The sequence below is a fragment of the Coenobita brevimanus genome, chromosome 8 (genome assembly GCF_032717465.1).
Source record: "Coenobita brevimanus isolate Jiangsu-jjx chromosome 8, ASM3271746v2, whole genome shotgun sequence".
In the NCBI taxonomy this organism is placed as follows: domain Eukaryota; kingdom Metazoa; phylum Arthropoda; class Malacostraca; order Decapoda; family Coenobitidae; genus Coenobita; species Coenobita brevimanus.
Genome location: NC_136961.1, coordinates 3,916,801 through 3,944,020, shown reverse-complemented (window position 1 = coordinate 3,944,020; position 27,220 = coordinate 3,916,801). Strand labels below are relative to the sequence as shown.

Here is a 27,220-nt window from a genome sequence, read left to right as displayed (position 1 = left end):
TTTCTCTTAACACCTGTTCAAAGCATTTGGTCATTCTCTTCGTGTTCTTTGGCTGTATTTCATTACATTATTATATTTATTAATGTCTTAACACAACTGGACAAGTGTTTTATATATGCATGCTTTGGAATGCATCTGTTTCATGGAGTAAAATTCATTCATAATATTTTTCTCAAGTCTAATAAATTTATTACTCAAGTAGCGCCGGTGGTGGCGAGAGCGGCTGGAAGACAAATGGTCTCTGCAATGAATCTTGGTAAAGTAACCGGGTGGGGGAAATGGATTTTCTTTAGATTTATGGAAGTCCGATCTCTGGGCTAAGAAAGCTAACATATTGGCCACACATTCACTTCTGTCCTTACACAGCGAAGAAAAAGGAGTGTTCTCATAATATATCTGCTTCTACTTGCTGTCTTACCTTGTTGCAAGGCCCTTCATGTGTTTACAAAAATATAAATGCATTATTTACCAACACTTGACATAAAAACAACTACAATCCAGTTACAGGAATGTCTATCCTTACACGTATATCATGAAAGCTAGTAGTTTGAAAACGTCTTTCGATATACCAGACTGTTTTAATGTTGTCTGTGTCAATAAATTCTCAAATAACATACGTCTTCGGTAACAAGCGTCCGTTGGAGTACTTAGGAAATAAAGATAACGAGGTTTCCTGTATCGGAAAATATTCTGCTAAGAATAAAACAACACGTATGAGAAAAGGACAGAAAAGAGGCTGGCTCCCCCGCAGGCTCCAAACCATTCAGAAAAAAAAAAAAAAAAATAGAAATCCATCATGTTTGTTACGAAGAACAAGCATGGAAAAATTCATAAGAGGGGTAAAGAGAGGAAAATCTATGCACTAAGGAATCACTAATATAGAAATATGAAAAAAGTACATAATCAATCGCAGAGTATTGTCATAAGCAATCATCTCATTTTTGTGAATAAACACGTCAGCCTAGATATAAACAACACTCAAATTAATGTGGACTATAGTTCGAAATACTTATCTACCCTTATTTTAAATGTATCTTTACTTTTTGCACTAAATATTGTTCCTGGTAGTTATTCCACTGTTCCAACAAGAGTATATTAATGTAACTTTTTCCTTTATTAGTGTCGCACTTCGTAATTTTGTGTTTCATCCTATTTTTTGTAGCTGCAGCATCGTTCTATATTTTGAACACGTTGTCTTATTTGACTTCATCGAATTCGATAAGAGGATACTTGTATTAGACATCCTCTAAATCTTTTTTATTCATTTATTTATTTCTTGAGAGAGAGAGAGAGAGAGAGAGAGAGAGAGAGAGAGAGAGAGAGAGAGAGATTTAGTTCCTGTAGTCGCTCTTCGAGGGGCAAATTTCGGAGTGATGGGATTTTACTTTTGTTTTCTTCTCTAGCCCTTTTTCTTAGGGCAAATTTCACAGTGATGTTGATCTTCTTGTTCTTGTTTTTGCTGTGTATTGTACTCTCTAAGTCTTTCTTTACTCTTGATACTGTCATGATACCAGTATTGTACACAGTATTCCAGGCGTAATAAAACTAGTGATAATAAAGATTGGAGAATTTTTCAGATGTTTTGGAATCGAAATTCCTGGCAGTGAATTGGACTGTTTTGTTTGCCTTATTACGCCCTGGTATTCACCGTTTAGATCTTTAAAAATATAGTTGCTGAAAATAACGTTTAGAGGTTTTTCGTCTTTAATTCTCCCAGTGGGGTATCAAACATGCGGTATTCATAGTTTATGTTTTTGTCATCAAAGAGCATTATTTTTCGTTATTTTATGTTTTATGTTTCATCCGCCATTTTCACTCGATATGTATGCATGTGGAGCATAATTTGTTTGAGGTGTTGCGTAGCTTTTAATTTTTCTGATAGCCTTAAATGGAAGACTTATGAAATGCTTATTTAAAAATCTAAGGAGGTAACACCCAATGGTATTTCTGTGCAGTAAATGTTGTATGTGGTTTAAAAATTCCAGGAACCCTGTAATGTATGATTTGTTGTTACGAAATCCAAGCTGGCTGTAAAAGTCTGCTTATCAAGCAGTAAAGTAGCTTTTAATTTTTCTCGTTGTAAATTTTCCTTTTTACTTACGTTTGCATAGTTTGGCAAGAATTTGTGGCACTTATTAATAACGATGTCTTTAAATATAAATGGAATATTTGCGAAATTCCTTTGACTAGGTACTCTACGTTCACATAATGATTTATTGAAAATGTTCTGCAGAGAAAAAGTGAATTACCTGTACCAGACTCAGTTTATAGAGATAAAGTGGTTATCTAGGCCAGCTGATTTATTTGGGTGGACTTTCAAAGGTAGTTTAATACATTTTTTCTGTTCGGTAATTGCTAATGTATTATCTTAGGATCCAGAAATTATTGAGTGTCCTATTGGTATGTTTACGTTACTTTCTTTCGCTAAATAGATGTTAAAGGAGTCGTTTTGTAATGTAATAATTCAGTTATCATGAATGAGATTATCTTCCGAATTTAGTTGTGGGCCTTTTTTTTTTTTCTTCTTCGTTTTATTCTTACTCTTAAATAATGAAATCTCTTGTGATTTGCCTCTGCTTCACTTGAAATATTTCTTTCATAGTCTCGTTTCGTTCTCCTAATACTTTTTTAGTTCATTGGTGCTGTAACTGAAAAAAAAAAAAAAAAAAAAAAATCGGTATCCCCGTGTGGACTTCTGTCAGGTTATATATTTCACATGATTTTCTCTTGTTAACTGTGATTTCTTTAGTACGCTTTGACATCAAGTCGGCTCAGTATTGCAAATATTTCCTAGGGTATTTCTTCGTAGTTTTGTCGTCAGTAGATGGCGGTCTTTCGTGAATATTTCCCCATTTCTTCAAAGTAATCATCCTGTAACAACTTGATCCACTTAGCATTAGCGATTTCGTTGTTCATGTTGTTGAAATTAGCCTTTTTTGACGATAAGAATTAAGAGGCTATTTATACTGGTCCCATAGTTTATATTGGATTTAAATCTTATATTATGGTTGCAGATTCTCACCCATTTGGCCCAAATTTATGAAATTAATTTCTGATGTTAAGACGAGACCGATTATGTTATTACCACGAGATGGCAAACTTGGGGCCAGAGTTAGAAATGTATCATCTACCAGCACTAACAGCCTGTTCCCTCCTTTCTCTTCTCCAGAATCATTCCAGTTGAGGATTTGTTACTGATGTCCCCCAAAATAACTTTCGTTTTTACCTTCAGTTCATTCATTTCATTCATAAAGGCTCCAAAATGCTTGCATGCGAAGGCCTTGGTCAACTGTTTGTAGTTCTCCACGCTGCCTAGTTTACAACGGTTTTTCTATCCGGCTCTATACCCCTGATGAAACGCTATGTCCTCGCCCCAAGTCTTTTCCTGTCTACCCATCGCAGCTCAACACTCAACGTTCACACCTCTCTACCTACACACCCAGTTGTCATCTTCCATCCTCTCCACATGCCCAGGTCATCCCAGTCTACTCCTTCTCATCACAGCATCGATTCACTCAAGTTCCATTCTTCCTCTCAGTTCTTCATTCGCTACCCTAACCCCTCCAGGCCTGTCAATCAAGGACGCACTAAACATCTGCTTGATCAATCTCATTTCTGTATGTGTGCGTCTACGAATATTCTCCTCCTTTACTGCCTAGGTCTCACAAGCACACAACAGAACACTCCTAACACAAGTTGCAATCAAAGGTTCCTTAGCACGGAGGAAGAGTCCTCTCTCTCTCCCCCTCTCTCTCTCTCTCTCTCTCTCTCTCTCCAGCTAACTTAACGCAGAGGATAATTAGATATAATTTTGAAGCATTCTTGCCCAATAATGTCCTTCCCACGGGGGTTTAATCATGAGTAAACGTAATCATGTCAAGATTTCAGGCAGTTATTTAACCCTTAGCCTTCTCTCTCTGAAATAATGCACCTATGATTCATATACAAAACGCTCATATAAGGGCTGGATCTAGTTTGGGTGTAAAACACACTAACACTACCTTTATTAACGCTTAATTCACCAGTAGATACTGTATGGCGAGACTCATAAATTCCACAGATGTGACGTTACGTTCTCCAGAAAAATTTTGATCGTCGGTCTGTACTTGAGTTGAAGTCAAAACTACCAGATTTGTTTGGTGACATGTCCTCACCTCACTAACCCAACCTCCATTGGCCTCAGGTTTGAGAATGTTAACAACAATGCCTTTAATTGCCCCTTTATTCACCTGTGTATCTCTACTTCATTTAGAACCGTTCATAACTTGGCTTTACCCAACAAACAACACTCCTATAGTAACTAAAAATCTGCCAAACATTAAACATCAACATACATCATATCCTAACTGCTCAGACCCAATAACCTATATACTGATTCTAAATATCCAGATAAGGATAACGGAATCAACAGAGAGTCTGGAAAGTACCCTACACAAAACTATCTTCCTATGGCCTTTCTTAACCCGCCCCGTCCTGGAGACGTGAATTCACGTCCTCACATGATGTGCACTCATATCCCGGAGACGTAAATTAACGCAGCAACATTGCATGGACATTGCAAGGTCCCTAATTTGCACAATTTTCAATTTTCGCGAGTGATATTTGGCACGTATACACGGGACACCTTCCTCTACAAGATGCCAGGCAGGGACAATGCCTTACCCAGCATGACCTCCTCCCCCCCCTGCATGACCTTTTCTCAGCAATTCACCTGTTATCAGTGACCTGGCCAGTAAAGCCATGTCATGCCACGGTACGAAATTCAGGGCCAGAGTGATTCCCCAGTCAATGACAATGTGGAGGACAAACATTAGAGGAAGAAACAGTCAGAAATGATCAGGTAATGTGGCAAAAAAAGGTCAGGAATGGTGATGAGTTAGAGAGTGAAACAATGCTTATAATGCCTATATTACCGTTTGAAAACCAATATACTCTCGTACTACATATAAATTCGTACCAAATAAATAAATAAATACCATTTATGAGTGGTATAGAATAGTTATCCTCCCAGAGAACTCGTTTTCTTTGCAGCCAGCCTGATAGAAAACCCTGTAAGGTAAGGAGGTACTCCTACCTGGATCGAGTATTTTAAACCTCAGGTGAGCGATTTCTCTATGAATTTTCGATGTTTCTCACCAAAAGCGGATGTTTGAGCCAAAAAAAAAAGGTCCAAAAATGTCGGGACTGGGGCGTACCACTGCCCAGAAAACATCGGGATGGGGCGAATTAAACTTGATAATAAGATCCCACATTTTGTATCTATGACTCAAGATTGATTGATTGATTGCGTTAAAAGAAGAGGGCAGCGTAACATCAGAGGTCATTGCTTCCAAAAATCAGCCAGGAAGAGTAATATTGTCTCTTTTCTCCCAAACAAAACTATGTGGAAACTTCTGAAGGAGATTTATGCCCTGCAGTGTAATGTTATCAGCTGCAGATGGTTTCATATATTGTATATATATATATATATATATATATATATATATAGTAATCCCTCTAATATTCGAACGCCCAATATCCGAACATCCCCACTAACTGGACATAATCGCCCTGGGATCCAATATTCTCAAAATGGTCCGGAAACCGCAAAAAAAATCGAAAAAAAAACGATTTTTTCCCGCCCGTAATTTGAACTTGACTTGCGGGGCGCGGGACAGCTTTGTTGTGGTGCATCATTCCTCCGACGTCCGCTAGAGCGCCCCTGCATCCTCCCCACTTTCCGCCTGTCTCTTGTCGCGAGTGAACGCTCATCGCCATGGCTGCCCATGTGCTCGCTTTTGTGGTGGTGCCTTACCTGCTGCAGGCACTCCTGCTGCTCTTGTGCCTCTCCTTCGTGTGTATGATGATGGCCCCACCACCTGAGAAGAGGAAGAGAGTGGTGTTGACTCTGGAGAAGAAACAGGAGATATTGGAGAAAGTAGATGCGGGGTGGTCTTCTTCCCACATCCTCCGCGAGTTCAACCTGGCCCGATCTATTTTGTTTGATATTAAGAGATCCTGAGACAAACTCATGCAGTACACGGCTGACTTCTAGTTGAGAAGCAATGCAACATGGAGAGGAAGGTGATGTTTACTCCCAAGTTTGCTGAAATCGACTGCTCCACGTTGATTTGGTATCGACAGCAACGTGCTGCTGGTGTGATGGTACGTGGTACGGAGCTGAAGGCTGCTGCTGAGAAGTTCGCCAGGCTTCACGACGCCCTAGACTTCAAGGCATCCAAGAGTTGGCTCTTCACGTTTAAGTTACGGCGTGGCCTTACCAACCGTAAGGCTCATGGCGAAGCTTTGGACGCTAACGAGGATGGAGTTGACGAGCTTCGGCACAAGGTGAAAGGCTTGATCGACAGGGAGGGCTTCACTCTCGGTCAATTCTACAACGCTGATGAAACTGGTTTATTCTATCGCTCTTTGCCAACGAACACTCTAGCTGAGGAGACGGAGAAGCGTGTACGTGGCCACAAGCTCTCCAAGGAACGGATATCTGCTCTTGTGTTGTGCCAATGCTAATGGCATGCACCGGCTTAAGCACGTTATTGTTGGCCGCGCAAAGCAGCCTCGGTGTCTTCGTGGGGTGATGGATGTCCTTCCTGTCGTCTGATACCATTCTTTGAAGGCATGGTTTACAGCCCAGATCTTCAAGGACTGCTTCCATCGTCATTTCGTCAAGGTCATACATTACCAGACAGAGAGACTGGGAATCCCACACGACCAGGTAAAGGCCCTCCTTCTCCTCGACAATGCACCTGCCCACCCGTGCAACAAGGACTTGGTGGCTGAGAATGGCCGCATTAGGTACATGTTTCTGCCACCTAATACGACTGCTCTCATCCAACCAATGGACCAAGGAGTGATCGTGGCAACGAAGGGGCTGGACCGAAGGAAGTCCCTGGACGAGGTGATGGTTGTTCTCGAGGATGAGGACGAGCACAGGGAGGGATGGGACACGCGAGGCCAGCGGACTTTGGAAAACCTTTGCCGCTACAACATCAAATCTGTAATCTACAACTGGGCCAAAGCATGGAAGGAAATCCCTGTCAAGACTCTAGAAAATGGTTGGTCTCGTCTGCTTCTCGGAACGGATGTGGAGTACGATTTCCTAGGTTTTGACATGGATGACTTCCATGCACGTCTACGTACGCATGGCAACGATGTTGATGTGGACGACGTGCTTGAGTGGTTTGATGACGACGAGGGCGATCCTGGGTATCAGACCCTGTCTGATATTGAGATCGCATCTTCAGTTGCAGGTGTCAGTACCCAGCTTGAAGATTCCGACGAGGACGGCGACGATGATGCAGACTCCTCTCAGCATGACACAACTCCAGCCATCCCCAACCTGAGTGCACTCCGGGAACACCTAGAGTTCGTTCTGGACTACCTGGAACACCCGGACTGCGACAGGGAGATGGGCCCCTTGGGATTTGTGGAGGAAGTGCGTGCTTTCAGGCAGCGCATCATTAACCATCAGAATCGTCGTTAACGATTGACAGTTTTTTCAGGCCCATGACCCCCGCTGGGCCCAGCCCTGGCTCCACTCCGTTGCCTCCCCAAGACAGGTCCTCATGCTCCGAGCCACAGCCCAGCACATCAGCCATGGTGGAGTCACCGCTTGACGTGAGTTTGCGTCTGTCTTCAGAGTCGTCTGCAGTGGGTATGCCATCACCACGACCCAGCGACGCAACCCTAGGTCACCTGCCAGCAATACTCTCGGACTCTGACAGTGAATAGATGCCAAGAACTTCTCCACTAGACCACACGGGAATTTACAGTGTTGTGCAGTGAAAAAAACAGTGCATTGTGTTAAGGATTTACAGTTGTGAGTGAAAAGACAAACAATTTTTGGACTAAATTTTACGTAAATAGACTTGTGTGTTTTTGCTTTAGAAAATGGTTATAAGAGTGGAAAGACTTAAAGTGCAGAGTGCAACACTTATTAAGTTACAATGGAGCATAAGTTAGACAAGAATGCGCACTGTGAAGAGAATGGACTTCTGAGTGCGAATGACTAAGTTCAGTGCAAGACTTCATGAACAGTGTACTGCAAGTGCTTCAGGAAATCCTTCTTACTGTCAGAGTCTGAGAGGAGGCGGTTATTCATCGAGATGGCCATGGGCTTGCTGTAAGTAGGCAGAATGTTTCATACTGTACTCTACTGTATTTTCCGTACTATACTTACCTCAAACACCTCATTTCACTCTTTTATATCCCTTATTGGTGTGAATATGCTGTGTATTAGGTGCTATGCATGTGCAGTAGGGAGGTGTTTTTCTGAGTTAGGCTAGGTTAGGGTCTATAACGACCAGTCCAGGAGCCAGGGACTTGTAAGTACCCAGAATGTTGAATATTGTATGAACCTTCCTCAAAAACCTCATTTTATGCTTCTTTTGCATTTATTTCAGTCTTTTATGTGCCTTATTGGTGTGATTTGGGTCTTAAATAGGTGCTATGCATGTCCAGAGGGAGTTGTATAGGTGTTTTTCTGAGTTAGGGTCCATAAGTACAAGTCCAGAAGCTGGGGCCCAATATCTGGACAGGACCACAATCCGGACCTGCCTATGGCTCTATTATGTCGGATATTGGAGGGATTACTATATATATATATATTTACAATTGAAACCGAAAGTCATTCTGTTTTATAATCTATATAAAAAGATGAAGAGCACACCATAAAGCTATGTATAGAACAACAAGAGATACAACTACGCAAAACTGATTGAGGAAGCCTCCGTCCTCAGGAAACCGGAAGGTGGCCTCTCCCATCAAACACACCTCCTCTCAAATGACTGAGGAGGGAAGGTAAGACCTAGCTCCTGACTTAAACCTGAAGAGGTATGAACGACGAGCATCCTTACACTGGGAAGCAAAGTGGTTTCTCCTAGAAGCCTTCATCCAAAATTCCCTCACCTGATGCCTAATCAACAAGTCCCTGCTAAGTATGAGGCTAGGCCAATTTTGTACTTCATCTTCAAGAATTTGGATAATTTTTCTCGTAGCTACACCCATGTCACCTTTACCTGCCTTAGGTTTGTACCTCCCTACCTCCCCCTCTAACTGCTTGGAAACCATCATCACCTTCTAAGCTGTTTACTGCCTCAACCATCCAAGTCTCTAAGTTATATACGATGCCTAACGCCTTGACTTCCATCTCCTCCCTATGCTGACCGGAACTTTCACCCTTTTAATATTACTTAACACGCTAACGACCCAAAATTTCTCTTAAAATCTAAACTGAGTCTAGTTGCTAAGTCACGGAAGGACAACACTTGAACTCATTTTCTTCCTTCACCAAAAACTCCCTTACGTGCTCCTTTAACAGGAAAAACAGAGGAGGTGTTGGACAAGAGCCATCTTAGAGGGGTTGTGAGAGGAAAGTCAGCAGCAAGTGCAGCCACGAAGAACTAAAATGACATTTATCAGTTCAAAAAGTAATATTTCTATTTCCTCATCTTCCTTATTTCTGGGGAATTATATTCTGACAAGGAAAGACCTATGACAAAGACCTATGAAGACAAACGATATTACCAATTCATATTTATTAATTATTTTTTTTAGTACCGTACATTTATTGTCAAAGAGGCTTTCTATTGGGCAAACTGTCCACATTTCTGAGTTTATCGAATCTGAAATGAAGACATCATCATACTTTTGTGTTTCAGTGCCATACAGGTTTCTGGCATCTGGCTATACATAGATAGACAGATAGGCATTTCACTATTTAAAAATTGAGGATGAACGAATATCTGTTACACGAGGATCATTTAGGCAGACAGTTTGCTTTCAGGGTCTTGGTTTTCCTCTACAATATCAATTGCAGCAATCTAGTGCTGCTAAGTGAACAGGTTTTAAGGGACAATAATCCGAGTCCAATAATGTGAACAGCATGACAACAGAACTTGTGTATTACTAGTTTGCACAAACAACCAAGGCTCTGTTCCTTCCCAGGTGCAGCACGGTAACTACACCAGCAGCCTGGTGGTGGCCCGGGTGACGACTTCTGATGCTGGCACCTACACCTGCGAGCCTCACCTGGCCACAGCTGCTAATGTGACCGTGCATGTGGTCACAGGTGAGTCACATCTCTCTCTCTCTCTCTGTATATATATATATATACTGTATATATATATATATATATATATATATATATATATATATATATATATATATATATATATATATATATATATATATATATATATTTATATATATATATATATATATATATTTCCGAAGACAAGCACAGAAGCTAATCCTCGGGTACACCACCGTGGCGTTCTCCCTAACCACCTAATTTCTTTCACGGACTGTTTTCACCAACCTGACCCATTTTCCTCCATGACCTTATTTTTTCCTCTTGGAAAAAAAATCCCCATGGAACTATTATTCCCCTTAGGCCTGTTTTTCCTTTTGGACCACTTTTCTCCAAGGAGCTAATTTCTACCATAGTCCTGTTTCCTCCTTCTGTTTATTGTGGATTTTGTCCCCGATGCATCTCTCCCCCCCCCCCCTTGGAAGCTACTGTTTCCTTATCTGTTGTCAACCACGAACACATTTTGCCCACTGACGTGCTTTTCCTCAGTGAACGTATTTCTGCTGTGGACCTCTTTTCCTTAGTGATCATATTTTCTTTCTGTAAGGACATGCTGAGTCACCATTTGTACCTTTATTCTCTCATGTGACTACCTCCTTCATAAACCTGTTCTACTCACTGAATCCATGTTTCCATTTGGCCTCCTTTCCCCCCAAGGACATATCCCACCATAGTGCTGTTGTCCGACACTGATCTGTTCCAGCCATGGACCTTTTTATTATATGGTTCTCATCCCCAATGGATTTTTCCCCATTCCTCCTCCCAAAAGCCAGGGAATTTGACTATCCACTCATCCAGTGTAGTAAATCTGTCCTTTGCTTTTTCCTCACACATGCCCCCCACCGACCCGTCCACAATACCGACTCACCAACCCACTTACTCACCCACAAAGCCTACTCACCAACCCACCCCATCCATATAGTCCAACCCCCTCATCCTGTCCAACTACCCCAGTTTACCTGCCAATTCACTCCTGCCTACCTGTCCATCCACCGCAGCCTACCTAGCCACCCACCCTGCTCAGTTTCCTCACCCACCCTGCCAACTTACCTCATCCACCCACAACATCTACTTTCCCAGCCCACGTCACCCATCCCACACACTCTACCAACCTGCCTATCCACCCACCTAACAATCCACCCTACTCCACACACTACATTCACCTAGACTGTCAACCCACCCAGTCACCCACCTGCGAACCTACTCCACCCACTTCGCCCACCCTAATGTCAGCCCACCCACTCACCCACCTCACCATCCCACCCGTCCATTATTTTTTTGTAAGGCTTCAGCAGCAATGCATATTAGGAAGTAGAATAGACATGCTGTCTACTGTCGAAATATCAGTTATCTTACCCCCCATCCCTGTCCCACAAAAGGCCAAAGTGGCCTTAATTGCCACAAAAGAAGCCAGTTCATTAAAATGACATACTCACTTCGTGAATATGACTCATCACCCGTACCAATCTAAGGTTGACCTAAAAAGCAGCTGTAACTGTCCTGAAGCCTTTCCAAGGACTGTAAAGGAATAATTTCATATTGATTTTTCAGTGCGTTGGTAACTCAGTAACAATGGCTTTTCGTGCTCGGCCCCTGAGATGGCCACACAGTAATCATAATCATGTGGACGGTGGTGATGTGTGGGTAGTTAACCTCTGGGGTTCGCAAACAAACACTTATTTTTTTTCCTTCTTCCTGCTCGTAGTGTAAAAAGAAGGCATTATTTTCATTTCCCTGGTAAATTTCCAGCAGCTTTCCAAGACTTATGATGTATGGTTCATTTTGTCAGTGCATAAAGAAAGCATTATTTTGTTTTTCCAGGAAAAACTCCAGCAGCCATGCAAGAGGGGAAGAATCATGTGGGTAGTGATGGCGTGTGGTGTGGACCCACCTCTCTGTCAACAGTGACACTATTAGCAATGACGGTGTCAGTAACGACCTCAGTTGTTTTTCACATCCACCTCTACACGTGACCTGATTCTCTAGCGGTTTTCTGATAATTCTGTCTCCACTTCTGTTTCACCGCCACCTCTACACCTACCGCTCCTCTAATGATACTTGCAGAGGTGTTATCTTTGCAATGAAGCCACTCCAGTCTCATGTCCAGCTTCACATCTATTGTTCCTTTGGTAACTTATGTGTTAGTCTGGGGGGATTTTAATATCTGTGATAGGATAATTCCTGTCTGACATCCACTACCACAGCTGCCAACCGATACTCTGGGCCGTAATGTTAAAAATGAGAGCGTAAAGGTGTCGGCAAGTTCCCCATTTTGATAAAGTTTCCTGTAGCATGTGACGACAATATACCTAAGAATGGGAACGTGTAAACAAGCTCACAGTTTTTTATGACAAATTTTCATGCATCTGACGCTACGAATAATAGTAAAATCTTGACCTTTCACAATAGTTGCTGACTAAGATCTGTAATACTAGGGGCAGGGTAACCACATCCGGTCTCTTCCGACTTCTCTCAGACTACATAATGCTAAAGACTTTCGATGTTCTCGTCCTACATGTATGCACAGGCTAACACAGAAACTCTTCCAGTGTGGGTCATTTTCTACTGCCTAAAATATACATGTTTTAATATTCAGATTTCCCAGGCATTGCAAAATTTGACGAATCTTTGAAATGGCTTTCGTTTTTGTTCAGTCTTGTTCGGTCGAACAAGTTCTGCAAGCTATAAGCTTTGGATTTTTTTTTTCTAATTACGTTAAACCCTAAAGCCTGGTGTTTGAATCTGGTGCTCTGCTCGCTTTATAATGAGATATTTGAAACACTTGCCTGTTTTCAGACCATTATATATCAGCAACTACACCATCTCTAACAATCAATAAAAGAGCAAAATAGTCATGCATCCTTCGTCTCTCAACTGCCAGTGTTTCCGGATGTCTAAATGGATGTAGTAAGTAGTCGTAGCTAATTACCTCATAGTAAATTACAGCTTGACATCAGTGATGCTTTTCATTGCTGCAGATATGCAACAGTAATGCTTACTCTTATTTAAAAAAAGCTTTACGTAGTTCATTGTGTAGATTGTTTATATGCGTAGATAGACAGACAGATAGATAGATAGATAGACGGATAGATTGATAGATAGACAGATATAGAAATAAATATAGATACATACACATAAATAGATATTGATAGATAGATAGATAGATAGATATCCACTCACTCGATGTAGTGCTGCTGTTGGGTGACTGCCCTTTCCGCTCCTCCATCCTTCTTTCCTTCCATCCTCTTCTATCTTTCTTTCCTTCATTCTTTCCTTGTCCTTCTGCCTACGGGTAAGTTTACACTCCCTCTTCTGTCTTTCTTTCCTTAATTCTTTCCTCTTCCTTCTGCCTGTGGGTGACTCTACACTGAGTGACAAGCCAAATGGTTTCCTGAACACCCGGAAACCATTTACTACGCTGGGTGGTAACCATAAATCCAAATTTTGGCGCCTGGTGGTTTAGTGGGTAATTATTGCGCTATAGTCGGATTGAGCCTGTGAAGGTTTATATCCAAGGGGTGGTTGGGGTTGATTGCTCATGTAATGCCACTCAGGGATGAGTGAGGCTGGTCACTCTCATCTTAAATATTGAGACCAACTGCCTAGCCCCGGGCTCCTACGCTCCTCATGGGGCAATGTAGGATTGGATGATGGATGGATGGATATATATACTGATGATAATTATTAACTTCAACATCATTGAAAAATATTAAGTTATTTGTCACCCAATGAATAAGTAAATGTAAATAAAAAAGAAAAAAATATACCAGGAGTAGGGATGGGATGACTAAAAAACAGAGAAAAGAGAGGATGGGCACTGATACCATTGCACGCATGTCATGTGGTTAAAGATGCTCTTAGGCCAGCACTACTCCCCCTTTTTCATAGGGCAAAGGCACGGGTAAGCAGCACGTTTGGAAAATAAGAGAAATAGAATCCTGTTATACATCTCCTGAGAGTGTTCCCCACCAAAAATCAGTATAACACAATCTTGGTTTTATTCCTCATTCTTAAGTCTGTTGAAAAAAGGGTTAAGGAATAATAGCATTATAAAAAAAAAAAAGATGAGAAACAAAAGCCTTCAAAATATTATTGCGCTTGGGAGGAGACATGATTTGTTCAATTTCTTCCTAATAAGGAACCATTAGGAGGGAAATTTAACTAACAACAAGAAATTAAGGGGGAGCAGTGCTGGGTCTCAGGACATGTTGTATTACGAACGTACGTAACATGCACACAATGGCATCAATGCCCATCCCCTCTTGTGTCTTTGATTTTTGGCCCTCCGATCCCTACCCTTATTCCATGTTTTCAAAATGTTTTTTACATTTGTTTTGTAATAACTTAAGTATGTTTACTTTTTTCTTTTCCAAAATCTTACTTCATTAAATGAGTACTGTGTCACTTCCTACTATCGTAATATCCCTTATTCTCTTCACTGAAATTTTCCTTTTTATCTGTTTCACCTTTTATTGTATGGCCTTTGCACAAATTTTACACTTTATACATTTCCTTTTCTCACACGCCAGTACCTGGTATCTCACCTCAGTGTGGTAGTGGAAAAAACAATTAGGCTGGGGTGAAAGCCTCCGCAAAGTAGCAGGCTGTGGGGATATGGGTGGTGGTGAGATGGTGGTGAGAGATGAGGGAGGCTTGGCGGTATCTGCTGCGTGTGACTTCTGGCTGCCCTATTCTTTCTGCTCAGACTTCAGTGTCTCGGAGAACTCCCGAGTCACTGGAAGGGTAGGGTAGTCCCCGGGCTCTGGAGGGTCATCAGGGTCAATCTCTAATGATGGTGTGGAGCTATGGGAGGAAGCTCACGTCACTCCCCACATGGTAAATTTCATCACTGCAAGTCGTCTCCCCGCTCTGTAATGAGGAAATTGCCCCCCCTCAATTCACTCCCACTTGCACTTTCACTCAACCCCCTCCTTGCATTAGTGGGCAGCTTGACGCGGATGAAGGTGGCTTGGGTCGAACAGGGGACGGCGGCGGCAAGCAAATTGGACAATGAAGAATCAGAACTCACCATTTCTAAATCATTCATGGCGCACGATAGACCGTCAGCGCCATCCGACCACCTCCGCTTACACTTGTGGGACGCCATTGATAAGAAAAGAAAATGGTCGTCACTTCACGCCGTGGAGGGAAAATGAATATGGTATGTCGAACAAATGCGTGTTCCCAAACCCCATAATTCTATGGCCAGTGCCGTCATGTGCGCTTTAGGGGTTGATTAATAAGGGCTTCCCTACACCTTTGTGCACTCAGTTTTGATAATACGGTCGCAAATTTCTCACACATTTCCATGGCTCACATATCTCCTGTATCCTCTAGAGGTGGGGAGATCTCACCTGAATAAACTGACCCCTTCCATTTATCAGTCTAGCTAACTCCGGACGATTTAATTCAGTGCTGGAGATACGAATACCTTATGTATTACATGAATAGATGAATTTTATGTAAGCCTCTCCAGTGCAAAACAAGCTCTCCAGATCTTTGTAAAATGGTCTGGTGATAGAAAGAAGAAAGTGGATAACATGACATCACGTGAGATCTTTCCAAACCTGAATAATAAGGCACTTCTTACTTTCTCACCACATACGAATACACCTTCGACTCTAAATTTTCTTTTATTCCTTCTATAACCAAAGGTCTCCTCTAGGTTAAAGGAAGTGGATGGTTGAGCATTAGTGACATGAAGTTAGGTGCTGGAGACAGGGAGAGATCATTGCAACCAGTGGCTGAATGTGCCAAAGGAAAGGGATGCATTTGGAGATTATTAGGGAAGTAAGAGAAGTAGTGAAGCGAAAAGAGAGATCACTATAGGAGAGGTATGTTCAGCATATAAAGAATATAATCCATATTTTATATTACAGTATAAGTTATGTTATGGAGTATATCTACTATGCTTTTTGTTGTGTAAAATGAAGAAACAATAAAAGGTGAAACAAGGACGCTGAATGGTGGGAATGACTCTGAAGATATGCAGTACTGAGTGGGAAATGTTTGCACGGTTGCAGCCAATGAGACTTTTGCAAATTTGATAATCCGGAACTTTCTAAAGAGATATTCCCACCCTACCGATCCGCCTGATTATTGCTAGTTTGTAAGACAATACAGTACTCCGAGATAGTTTCCAGGCAATGTAAAAAGAACTGATGTGCATTTGTTTGCAGTTTATGCAGTATTGATTGCAAATGAAAAGTGAAATTGCATAGTCTGGCGGAAGAATATGGTGTGTGACAAACGTGAGTCGGAATTGTTTATAGAAAACACTAAAGGCATGGGTTTTTAAACAGACACACACAAAAAGTAGGTGTTAGGAAACTATTTGAGTAATTAATGGTACATGAATGGAAAATGTACGGTTCTGTAAAATGTACAGGTATTCAATTGTTAAAGCATTTTTTTTTTTTAAATCAAAGATGGAACTTTTCACTAGAAGTGGGAGCAGTGGCTAGAAATAGGAATAAAAATTTAGAGGTAAAGAAAGTATAGCAAGAAAGTTGTATTAACTAACACCGACAAGCAGTAGTGAAACGTGGACGGTCATTGAGGGATATAAATTTCGTTAGGGAGCTACAGAAATAACCTACGTTGGTCAGAAGTGTCTGTGGAGTGACATGACATAGAGACACAGACGAAGAAATAAGGAGAATATGCTATAAAAGTCAGTGATGTGGGAATAACAGAGCCTGAGGTAATCCAGTTGCATTCCGCAGAGAAAAGATTGTTCTCTTGATGTCTTTACCTAGCACCCGCTGCAATTGAAGTTTCAAGCTATATTCTTTACAGCTGGTCCATATATCAAGATGATAAAGTGAGGAGAGGGAAAAGACAGGAAAGAGCTGAAGTTCTTCATTTTTTTATCGGCTCATTAAACCCTATAGTTGTTAAAACTAAAAAAAAAATAATAATAAAATAAAATGAAATAATTGCTTTGTCCCGTCTCCCCCTCCCTAACCCAATTACTCGTCATAATGAACTGATCACATCATACCCAAGCAATTTACTGTAGCCACAGCGACTGGGAATGTTCAAGAATATTAATATATATAAATTATACATAAATTCCATTGGTCAAAACCAAACCACTTACAACACGTAAATTATTTCTGGAGGTTACACTGCTAAGTGGAAAATGCGATCAACGGTTCTTTTACAATCGCCCTAATCAATCTTAAAAACTAATGAAATCTGCGAACGAGTAATACATCGTTTTAAGCCGAAATGACTAGATTAACGTTCTGTTCGATAGTACCAGTGAATTAACTGTGTTTCATTGGAATTCTGCACGTCTGAAACTGATACATAACAACATATCGAACATGACATTTTTATATAATTTATTCCAAAATGTTGTTTGATGTCGTTATGTCGAATTCTAATGAAAGTTATCACCACTGCCAAGGGAGTTCTACGAAGGTTACGTATTCACCCTAGTCGATTTCCTTGTCAGTCTCTGTAATATATATCCCAGAATTTGCTATCGAATATCAATGAACCCTGGTGGATAGGTGGGCAGTATATCAAGGAAGAGCTGTTCAGAATTTGAGTGGACCTTGATCCTGATGCAAGAATAAATCATATAATTTATTGACGCTGGCGGGAGTATGCTCTGTTTGATATTATGTAATAGGGCAAACTAAACCCGTAGAATTAACCCTTTGTGATCGTCTATGTATTCGTCTGGTAGGAAAAAGGAACTAAAGCATAGTACGTTGTATAGATAGATAGATATAGATAGATAGATAGATAGATAATATTGATATAGATATATATTTATTCATTCTTTCATTCATCATCTAATCTAGTGTTACCCCATAAGGAGCGTAGGATCCCGGGACTAAACAAGTTTGTCGTGACATTTAAGATGAAAGTGGCCAGCCTCACTCATCCCTGAGTGGCATTGCGTGAGCAATTAACCCCAACCACCCCTGGGATATAAACCTACACAAGCTCAATCCGACTGGAGCGCCTTAATTACCCACTAAACCACTAGGCGTCAGAATTTGGTTATATGGTTACCACCCAGCATAGTAAATGGTTGTTTGGTGTACAGGAAACCATTTGGCTTGTCACTGTAGAGTCACGCGTAGACAGATGGAAGAAGAAAGAATTTAGGAAAGAAAAACAGAAGAGGATGGAAGGAAAGAAGGAAGGAAGAGAGGGAAGGGTAAGCATCCGGGAGCAACACTACATCGAGTGAGATGATGGTGAGCGCCCCAATCCACCACTGTATACACGAGCTCTGAGTATTTTCTAGTTCAGATCACATGACGCATGTCAATATTATATTAACATCGTCATTTTGGCCTGAATGACGACAATAACACTGTACTATACAAGGAAGGGTTGGGATCTCGCTTTATTACTTGGGATCCACAGACAAATACACAGACTACTGACCACACCCTTACTCGCCTTTGTTGACGTTTGTGTGTGTGTGTGTGTGTGTGTGTGTGTGTGTGTGTGTGTGTGTGTAAGGAGATTTGGTACCGCTAGGGGAAAGTACCACGATAATTCCTGCAGCCAGAAAAACATGACTACTGAAGTGTACCACCTTTACGGAAAACATGCCATTGTACTATTGCTAATATGGTATTTACAGACTCGAAACTGTATCAAAACCTACTGTATGTACTGTATCTTGTTAATGGACACAAGATTTACAGCTTAAATTAATGCCCAATGACTACATGAAAGTAACTACAAAGCGGCCCTTAATAGCCAGTGTTACACACATGACACTGATAGAATTGTTGTTTGAGCAGGTCAACTGGGAAGCAAATTTTGTTCAGAAATCTGACCGTCTTATTATCTCCCTTGTTCCTGTTCCTCCACCAGTACATGGGGGGAACTGGATGTAACACCGACTCTTGTAGGGAAGATTATAATTTGGCGAAAAGCAATTATCTGTTTAAATAATCTTACAGAGGGATGGAATGTTGACCCTCTTGCTTCATTATAAGTGTTTTTTATACCCAGTCTTGTAAAGGTATAATTGACGGCAACTGTACTTTTATGTACTGTTTATGTATGTTGTGGGTGCAAGATATTATTTTCATTAATAAAATATATTTTTGTACATAACTGACAGTGTCCTTTTCCTCTTCAGCAGACTCGTATATATGAAGATGTTATGGAGTAATGCAAAATATCTAAGACAGAAGTGCTACGAAGTCTTTTATTCCAGCGAAAATATGGCTACTCATCACCATAAAAACTATTATATATGAAATGTGAATATAGCTTATGCATACCCTGAGTGTGCAAACCAAAACCCTTTCAACATTACGACGACTTAGTTTTAATAATACTTTCTGCAGACGATTTTTCTCGGCTTAAGAGGAAATTAGCGATTTTGCGGGAGTTTTACACATGACATTAACTTTTTTTCTTTTGTGGAAATAGAGTTTCTTCAAGTAAACAAAGCCGACTGTAGGTAGCAAGAATAAACACACATAAAGAAAACTCCAACGTAGTTAAAGTGTTTATGCTGACCTCTTGGTAGGTATAAACGCTGTATATCATGTCGTCAACGAGGATACCTTTACTAATGCAGTAGCGTATCACACACACGCACACACACACACACACACACACACACACACACACACACACACACACACACACACACACACACACACACATACACACACACACACACACACACACACACACAGTGCGCTGGAGAGGGGCCTATACGAGATGGTGTCGTTACCCTGAGTGGAGAGAAGCAGATATAACTCCTGCCTGCGAACCAAACTTCCTCACCGTGTCCAGCGTCCCGTGAGGTGAACCCCGGTCCAGCCTGGCGGAGTATCGTCTCCTGTGTGGGAGCAGTTGTTCCATATGCCATTTTGTCATACAGGAGATATGACTCCGGATGTCATTTTCCTCTTCCTCACACTTGCTGGAGACGCTGAGAGCAACCTCATGACCCCAAAACGATACATGTGCCCAATTTGCTCCCTATCCATAATAATTACTAGACTAACCTATGGGCATTTTCGATTGAATTCCAGCAGAAACTGAATCCACATCACATGCAATGAAATTTTAGACATCAAACATCACAGCATATGGGTATGTGACACATGCATCACAACCACAAACACTCCTCCTCCTCTCCGAACACAATTCCCTCCACTCTTTTGCTCACACAGCCGCAGCCTCAGTAATTCAGTTCCTGTGCACATGCAAAATACATATACCACAGACACACACTAAATACACGCCACCTCGAACTCGCAGCCTAAACATAGTACAACTATATGTCAATGGCATTCGCACCAAAACACCACAATATGAAAAAAAAAAACATCACCACCATATCAAACACTTAGAACTTTTTTAAGAAACAAAGCACACACACACACACACACACACACACACACACACACACACACACACACACACACACACACACACACACTGTGAAGCCTATGCCCAGAGTAGGACACACACACACACACACACACTGTGAAGCCTATGCCCAGAGTAGGACACACACACACACACACACACACACACACACACACACACACACACACTGTGAAGCCTATGCCCAGAGTAGGACACACACAACACACACACACACACACACACACACACACACACACACAAACAGAATCTTCACATCAGTCACTGGTCATATATCCATACAGACATAACTGACCGCCATGGAGGACACCGCATCACTTGCATTCACACATCCATCCTAAACAGGGACACAACACAGACAACTTAATAACTCCTGCAGAATGATACCACCTTGGAAAGAGAGTTGTGCAATGTAAAATCGGGTCAGGAACAGAAAATGTACAGCTCCGGACAGATGAAACGGCTACACCCCATCCACCAGCGACTTGGTTTGGGTCTCAGTGGTTCTGGTAACAGTTGCAGGTGGAGGGAGGGGGGATGTGGGAGGGTGAGGAGGGGAGAAATGTGGGCGGAGTTATATAGGGGGTAGTGTGGGAGGGTGAAGAAGCAGCACAGTCTGGCTGGTGGGAGGGGGAGACGAATGGTTGGGTAGCGGAGACGAGAGTATGCTGGAGGGTAAGACAGGTGAGTGTGATTAGATGAAAAGAAATTACAAAAAATGAATTATTATAATATCTGCTGCATATATTGCATTTTATCTACCAAATAAAAACACTGTCTGTTATTCACCACCGTATTTGGGTATCCTACTCATTATTTTTATCCTTTGGATATTAGGCAATAAATAAAGATATTGGACGGTCTTTCGGACCCGAACCAATTTTTTCATAACTTTTTTCTTCAGCTATTTCCGTATTCCTATTATCCCTCGTGCTTGAAGTCCCCCTTTTTATCACTTTCTCCTACGCCCTACCTTTTTTTTAGGCATAAGGCAGTTTAACTTTCTCTTTAAATAACCATATTTGTCAACAAATATTCCTTTCATTAATCTTTTTAATAACCTGTTTTCTTTCAATATGCATTTGTCTAATAATGGGTGTTACACCTTAATTGGCGCCGCTATTTGACGTTTTGAATAAATTTGGTCTAAATTTACGCATATATTGCAGTCTCTCTCAAGTAGGCTGGCAACCTCACACATCCTCCCCCCTGCTTTCTCCTTCTCTCGCTACCCGTTCCCTCCTTTCCTTTTGTAGTACTGTTTATCTATTCTTTCTCATATTTTTAACCTCATTCCTTCTTACAAACTTTTAGTGCCATAGGAATTTCTCCCTTATCACCTACAGTCCTACTGCATGAAAGTGGAAAAAACTGCCATCGGGAAAAGAATAACTGGAAATTTATGGCGAAGGTTACGATATTAGTTATTTAGAATGAAAGTGTTGGCAGATACGCATTCTTGACGTGATTATCACAGCCACAGCATTTCGCCTTCATAAAACAGAAGGACTATAGGTTTCATGCATTACCTCCTTACGTCCAGCATTACTGTGCAGAACGCCATGTATAACACATTAAGGACCACAAGGACAGTACTGGTAGTCATCGTGATTCTCATGAATCTCTCCATAGGCTATTGAAAACAGTGCTTTATGCTCAACTTCAGAATTATGGTCTCATCATGGCAATGATAGGCAAAGATAATAAAACCAATATATACAACCAAATTATCATTTATTATACAACAAAGCTCAAACTGCCTCCGTGCTGCAGTCTCAAGGGTGTAACCAGCTCACACAATCACATGTAACCTGAAGAAATTAAATACATGATCATATATATATATATATATATATATATATATATATATATATATATATATATATATATATATATATATATATATTAATAACCATGAACAACACTGTTTGATCTAAAATTTATTGTGTTGGGTAAAGCAGAGGACACTAACTAACATGGCAACCTACCACACGGAAACCACCATGTTGCACTACACGCCACAGAAACCGATGCACAGACCATGATATCAGCGAAAAGACTATGAGAAGAGTATTGCACGAAGCAGGGTTGCATCACAGGACACTAGCAAACGTTATGTTGACAAGCCAGAGGATTTTTGGAAGCGTGTCACTGAAGGCGCAACTGCTGGAGAAGGAATAATACTCGGTGAGTATTATTTCTGAGGTTTTCGCTTGTATAAACTAAACTATTCAGTCATACATGACCATAAAAATATATTAATAATTACTGCAGGGGGACAACCAGTTTCGTTACAACGTCAGTCCATGCAGAGGAAATTACTTTGGGCATATAGGGTTACTCGATGTTAAATTTCATAAGTGTAGAGCCTGTATGATTATATATATATATATATATATATATATATATATATATATATATATATATATATATATATATATATATATATATATATATATATATATATTTTTACGTGTCCGACTCTGGGCAAAGGCTCAGGGCCTATTTCTTGGGGGCAGTCACCTATCCCAAGGCCCAGTAGTCCTCCTACATCTCCACATGTCACCACTTCGGCGCAAACACCCACCGTCCATATTGAATACATGCTAGGGCTGTCTCATGCAGGACTGGTGTACTGGTATTAGCGGGGGTACTTTTATGACATGTCGGCGGGTCATCTGGTAGATCAGGAAAGTCCGCTTTTAGGAAATTCAAATCCTTAAACTGTTCCCTGCCTCAGCCGGGATTCGACCCTAGGTCCATTAGGACTGCAGGCCGCCTCTCTACCGATATATATATATATATATATATATATATATATATATATATATATATATATATATATATATATATATATATATAATATTATGTGCGTGTTAATTTATGAAGGCGAAATGCTGTGGCTGTGATAATCACGTCAAGAATGCGTATCTGCCAACACTTTCATTCTATATAACTAATATCGTAACTTTCGCCATAAATTTCCAGTTATTCTTTTCCCGATGGCAGTTTTTTCCACTTTCATGCAGTAGGACTGTAGGTGATAAGGGAGAAATTCCTATGGCACTAAAAGTTTGTAAGAAGGAATGAGGTTAAAAATATGAGAAAGAATAGATAAACAGTACTACAAAAGGAAAGGAGGGAACGGGTAGCGAGAGAAGGAGAAAGCAGGGGGGGAGGATGTGTGAGGTTGCCAGCCTACTTGAGAGAGACTGCAATATATGCGTAAATTTAGACCAAATTTATTCAAAACGTCAAATAGCGGCGCCAATTAAGGTGTAACACCCATTATTAGACAAATGCATATTGAAAGAAAACAGGTAATTAAAAAGATTAATGAAAGGAATATTTGTTGATAAATATGGTTATTTAAAGAGAAAGTTAAACTGCCTTATGCCTAAAAAAAAGGTAGGGCGTAGGAGAAAGTGATAAAAAGGGGGACTTCAAGCACGAGGGATAATAGGAATACGGAAATAGCTGAAGAAAAAAGTTATGAAAAAATTGGTTCGGGTCCGAAAGACCGTCCAATATCTTTATTTATTGCCTAATATCCAAAGGATAAAAATAATGAGTAGGATACCCAAATACGGTGGTGAATAACAGACAGTGTTTTTATTTGGTAGATAAAATGCAATATATGCAGCAGATATTATAATAATTCATTTTTTGTAATTTCTTTTCATCTAATCACACTCACCTGTCTTACCCTCCAGCATACTCTCGTCTCCGCTACCCAACCATTCGTCTCCCCCTCCCACCAGCCAGACTGTGCTGCTTCTTCACCCTCCCACACTACCCCCTATATAACTCCGCCCACATTTCTCCCCTCCTCACCCTCCCACATCCCCCCTCCCTCCATCTGCAACTGTTACCAGAACCACTGAGACCCAAACCAAGTCGCTGGTGGATGGGGTGTAGCCGTTTCATCTGTCCGGAGCTGTACATCTTTAATGTTTACATTCCATCTGACACTTTTCATGCCAAACGAGCACATTACAACCCTCTGCTCCTTTCCCTAACACAGGTACTTAACGGAGAAATAAAAAACACTACCAGGTACAAACACACTGAACACAATTGCAGTTGCCTCTATATTTCATCACAGTTGAAAAGCTTGTACATTTTCAGTAACACCTCACAATGAACCTACAGTACATCCCACATCAAGCACATCATCATCACTTTTTCCCAGACAACATATTTTCTTTGCACACACTTTTCCTCATCACCACCTGAGGGACGAAACCTAAACTCCTGTAAGATCTCCTCCTAGTCACTATCATAATAAGAATGCATTCGAAATCAGAGCAATCACACACTTCCGCAAACAACAAGAAAACAAACAGGCCATAAATCACTGAAGAAGCAGAGCAAACACTTCACCACGCTAAACAACACGCCCAGCAACACCAATATCAGGCTCATTACTAAATTTAATAAAAATTTTACTCAGCTCAGAAAAAAACCATATTCCACTAGACAACAGAAGACTCTACAGCCTAAGCTTTACAAAGGAGATTGCTTGCCTCATATAACGACATGATCACAAGGCTCCAACAATTAAGCAGACAAATTACCAATGATATTAGCGCAAGGAAGACAGAAAAATTTAAAGTCTCTGTTGCAACACTGAGCCACTCCACGAACCCATCAAGGTTCCATAAGGCATACAGCAGCATCGTTTAATCACAAGGAAACACAATGAGAGCCATGCTACCGTCACCTCCAACATCCACCGCATCTTTTTTTTACAGAGAACGACTAAACATACTCATGAGCTATTCCACAGACATCAGGTACTTTATACCAACACATACTAAGTCTGAAAAGCAGTCTTCTCTACATAAGTTGCCATTTCCACTTGGCAAACAGTTTAACCCCGTTTGCTCTTAAACTGATACAATACATTATATTATCATGGAAACCAAAACACTACAAGTATGGGCTGTATGACATCAGTAATCCACACCCACCTGAAACATGTAGGAGAGCAGCGCATCCAAGTTCCCACAAACGTGAACTACTACCAGTACTCTTACGAACACTGCAGCATTCCAAATATTTGGAAACAGAACATTAATTATCAATATTACAAAATCACTCAAGGACTCAACACACCTTTCTACATACAGACCCATAGCACTACCAATACAGCACCCAGGATAACCGAATGCCTGATTCTTGAGAAAATCACAAATTTCGTTTGTCTTTCGTCGAGGAAGGGTGAGTTACTGTTGTTCTTCCACTCATTCTTCGCTTTTCGCCATTGTGTACCTGACAGGTCGGACGACAGTGATAAGTGTAGTATGGCACATCGATCCCCTGTACTGGACGAATATAATACGTGCAAAATTTCGGGAATTACAACATATAAACAACGGAGCTTGGTTGTAAGCAGAGACTTTGTAGCTATGTTCATAACTATGTATGCAGCTATGTTTGTTGTTACGTAGCTATGTGTGTCTGTAACTACATCTATGTATGTAGTTGCGTTTGGAGCTATGTAGCTACTTATATACCGACATATATATCGTATGTATTGATTTCATATTCCAGAAAGTCTTCATGTACCTATTTTGTTTGTTACTATATATTGTATAAGCTAACATGTACAACAACAGAATATCTTTTAGTTTCAGGTAAAATAACATACTTTTTTTTTTTTGCATTTGTCTATCTATCTATCTATCTATTGCCAGACGCCTCAATCCCGTTTGGGGTGGCCACAAACAAATCGCCTCCAAGTCGCCCTGTCCCCCGCCATTTCACTGCCCTGCTGCCAACTCACACCCCCCTCTCTCATATACCTCTCCACCCCATCCCTCCATCTCATCCTCGGCCTCCCCCTCCCTCTTCCCCCCTCCACCTCACTCATATACACTCTCTTCGTCAGTCTTTCACCCTCCATCCTCTCCACATGACCAAACCACCTCAGTGTGTTCCTCATAACGCTTCCTATCACATCCACATCAACACCACAACGCTCCTTTCTATCCTCATTCGTCAGCCTGTCTCTCCATGTGACTCCACAGGCTCCTCTTAAATAACTCATTTCCACTGCTCTCACTCTTGACTTGTGTCCTTCCAACAACGTCCAAGCTTCACTTCCGTACGTTAGAGTTGGTAGCACAATACTGTCATGTAGTAACTTTTTCACTTCCATGCTCACTTCACTGTTTCTTATCACTGCTTTCAAAGAACCAGCAACCTTTCTTCCCTGCTGTACCCTTTCAAGCACTTCACCCTCCAAACCTCCATCCTTACTCATCAAACTACCCAAGTACTTAAACGTACTCACATTTTCCAATTCCTCACCATCCAACCTCGCTGTACATTCACTGACTTCACCTCTCTCAAAGGCCATTACTTTACTCTTCCTTACATTCACCTTTAGACCGTTTCTTACACACTCTCTCAAACTCATCCACCAAGTCTTGCAGCTCCCCTTCGTCTTCACTCAACAACACAGTATCATCTGCAAACAACAGTACAGGGAGTTTCCAAACACTATCCTCTCTCACCAGGGCCACTCCAACATCCACTACCCTACCTTGTACCTCTTTTATTACCCCATCCATGTACAGATTGAACAGCCATGGAGACATGACACATCCCTGTTTCAAACCAAATTTCAAAGAGAAAAATTCACTTAGTTCACCATCCACGCGCACTACAGCCTTCGCACCATCGTACATACTCTTCACAGCATTCAACAACTTCCCATCTACTCCATATATTCTTAAC

At 41.1% G+C, this 27,220-nt stretch overlaps 1 protein-coding gene across 1 annotated transcript in view; it reads left to right on the top strand.

The window, feature by feature from the left end:
- Positions 1–12,060, top strand: part of LOC145405962 (hemicentin-2-like) — a 147,003-nt gene extending 134,943 nt beyond the window's left edge. The window contains exons 7-8 of the mRNA XM_080277157.1: positions 9,943–10,066; positions 11,909–12,060. Of these exons, the coding sequence (XP_080133283.1) occupies positions 9,943–10,066; positions 11,909–12,060 (276 nt within the window). The remainder of the gene's footprint in view (positions 1–9,942; positions 10,067–11,908) is intronic.
- The last annotated feature ends 15,160 nt before the right edge of the window (positions 12,061–27,220 follow it).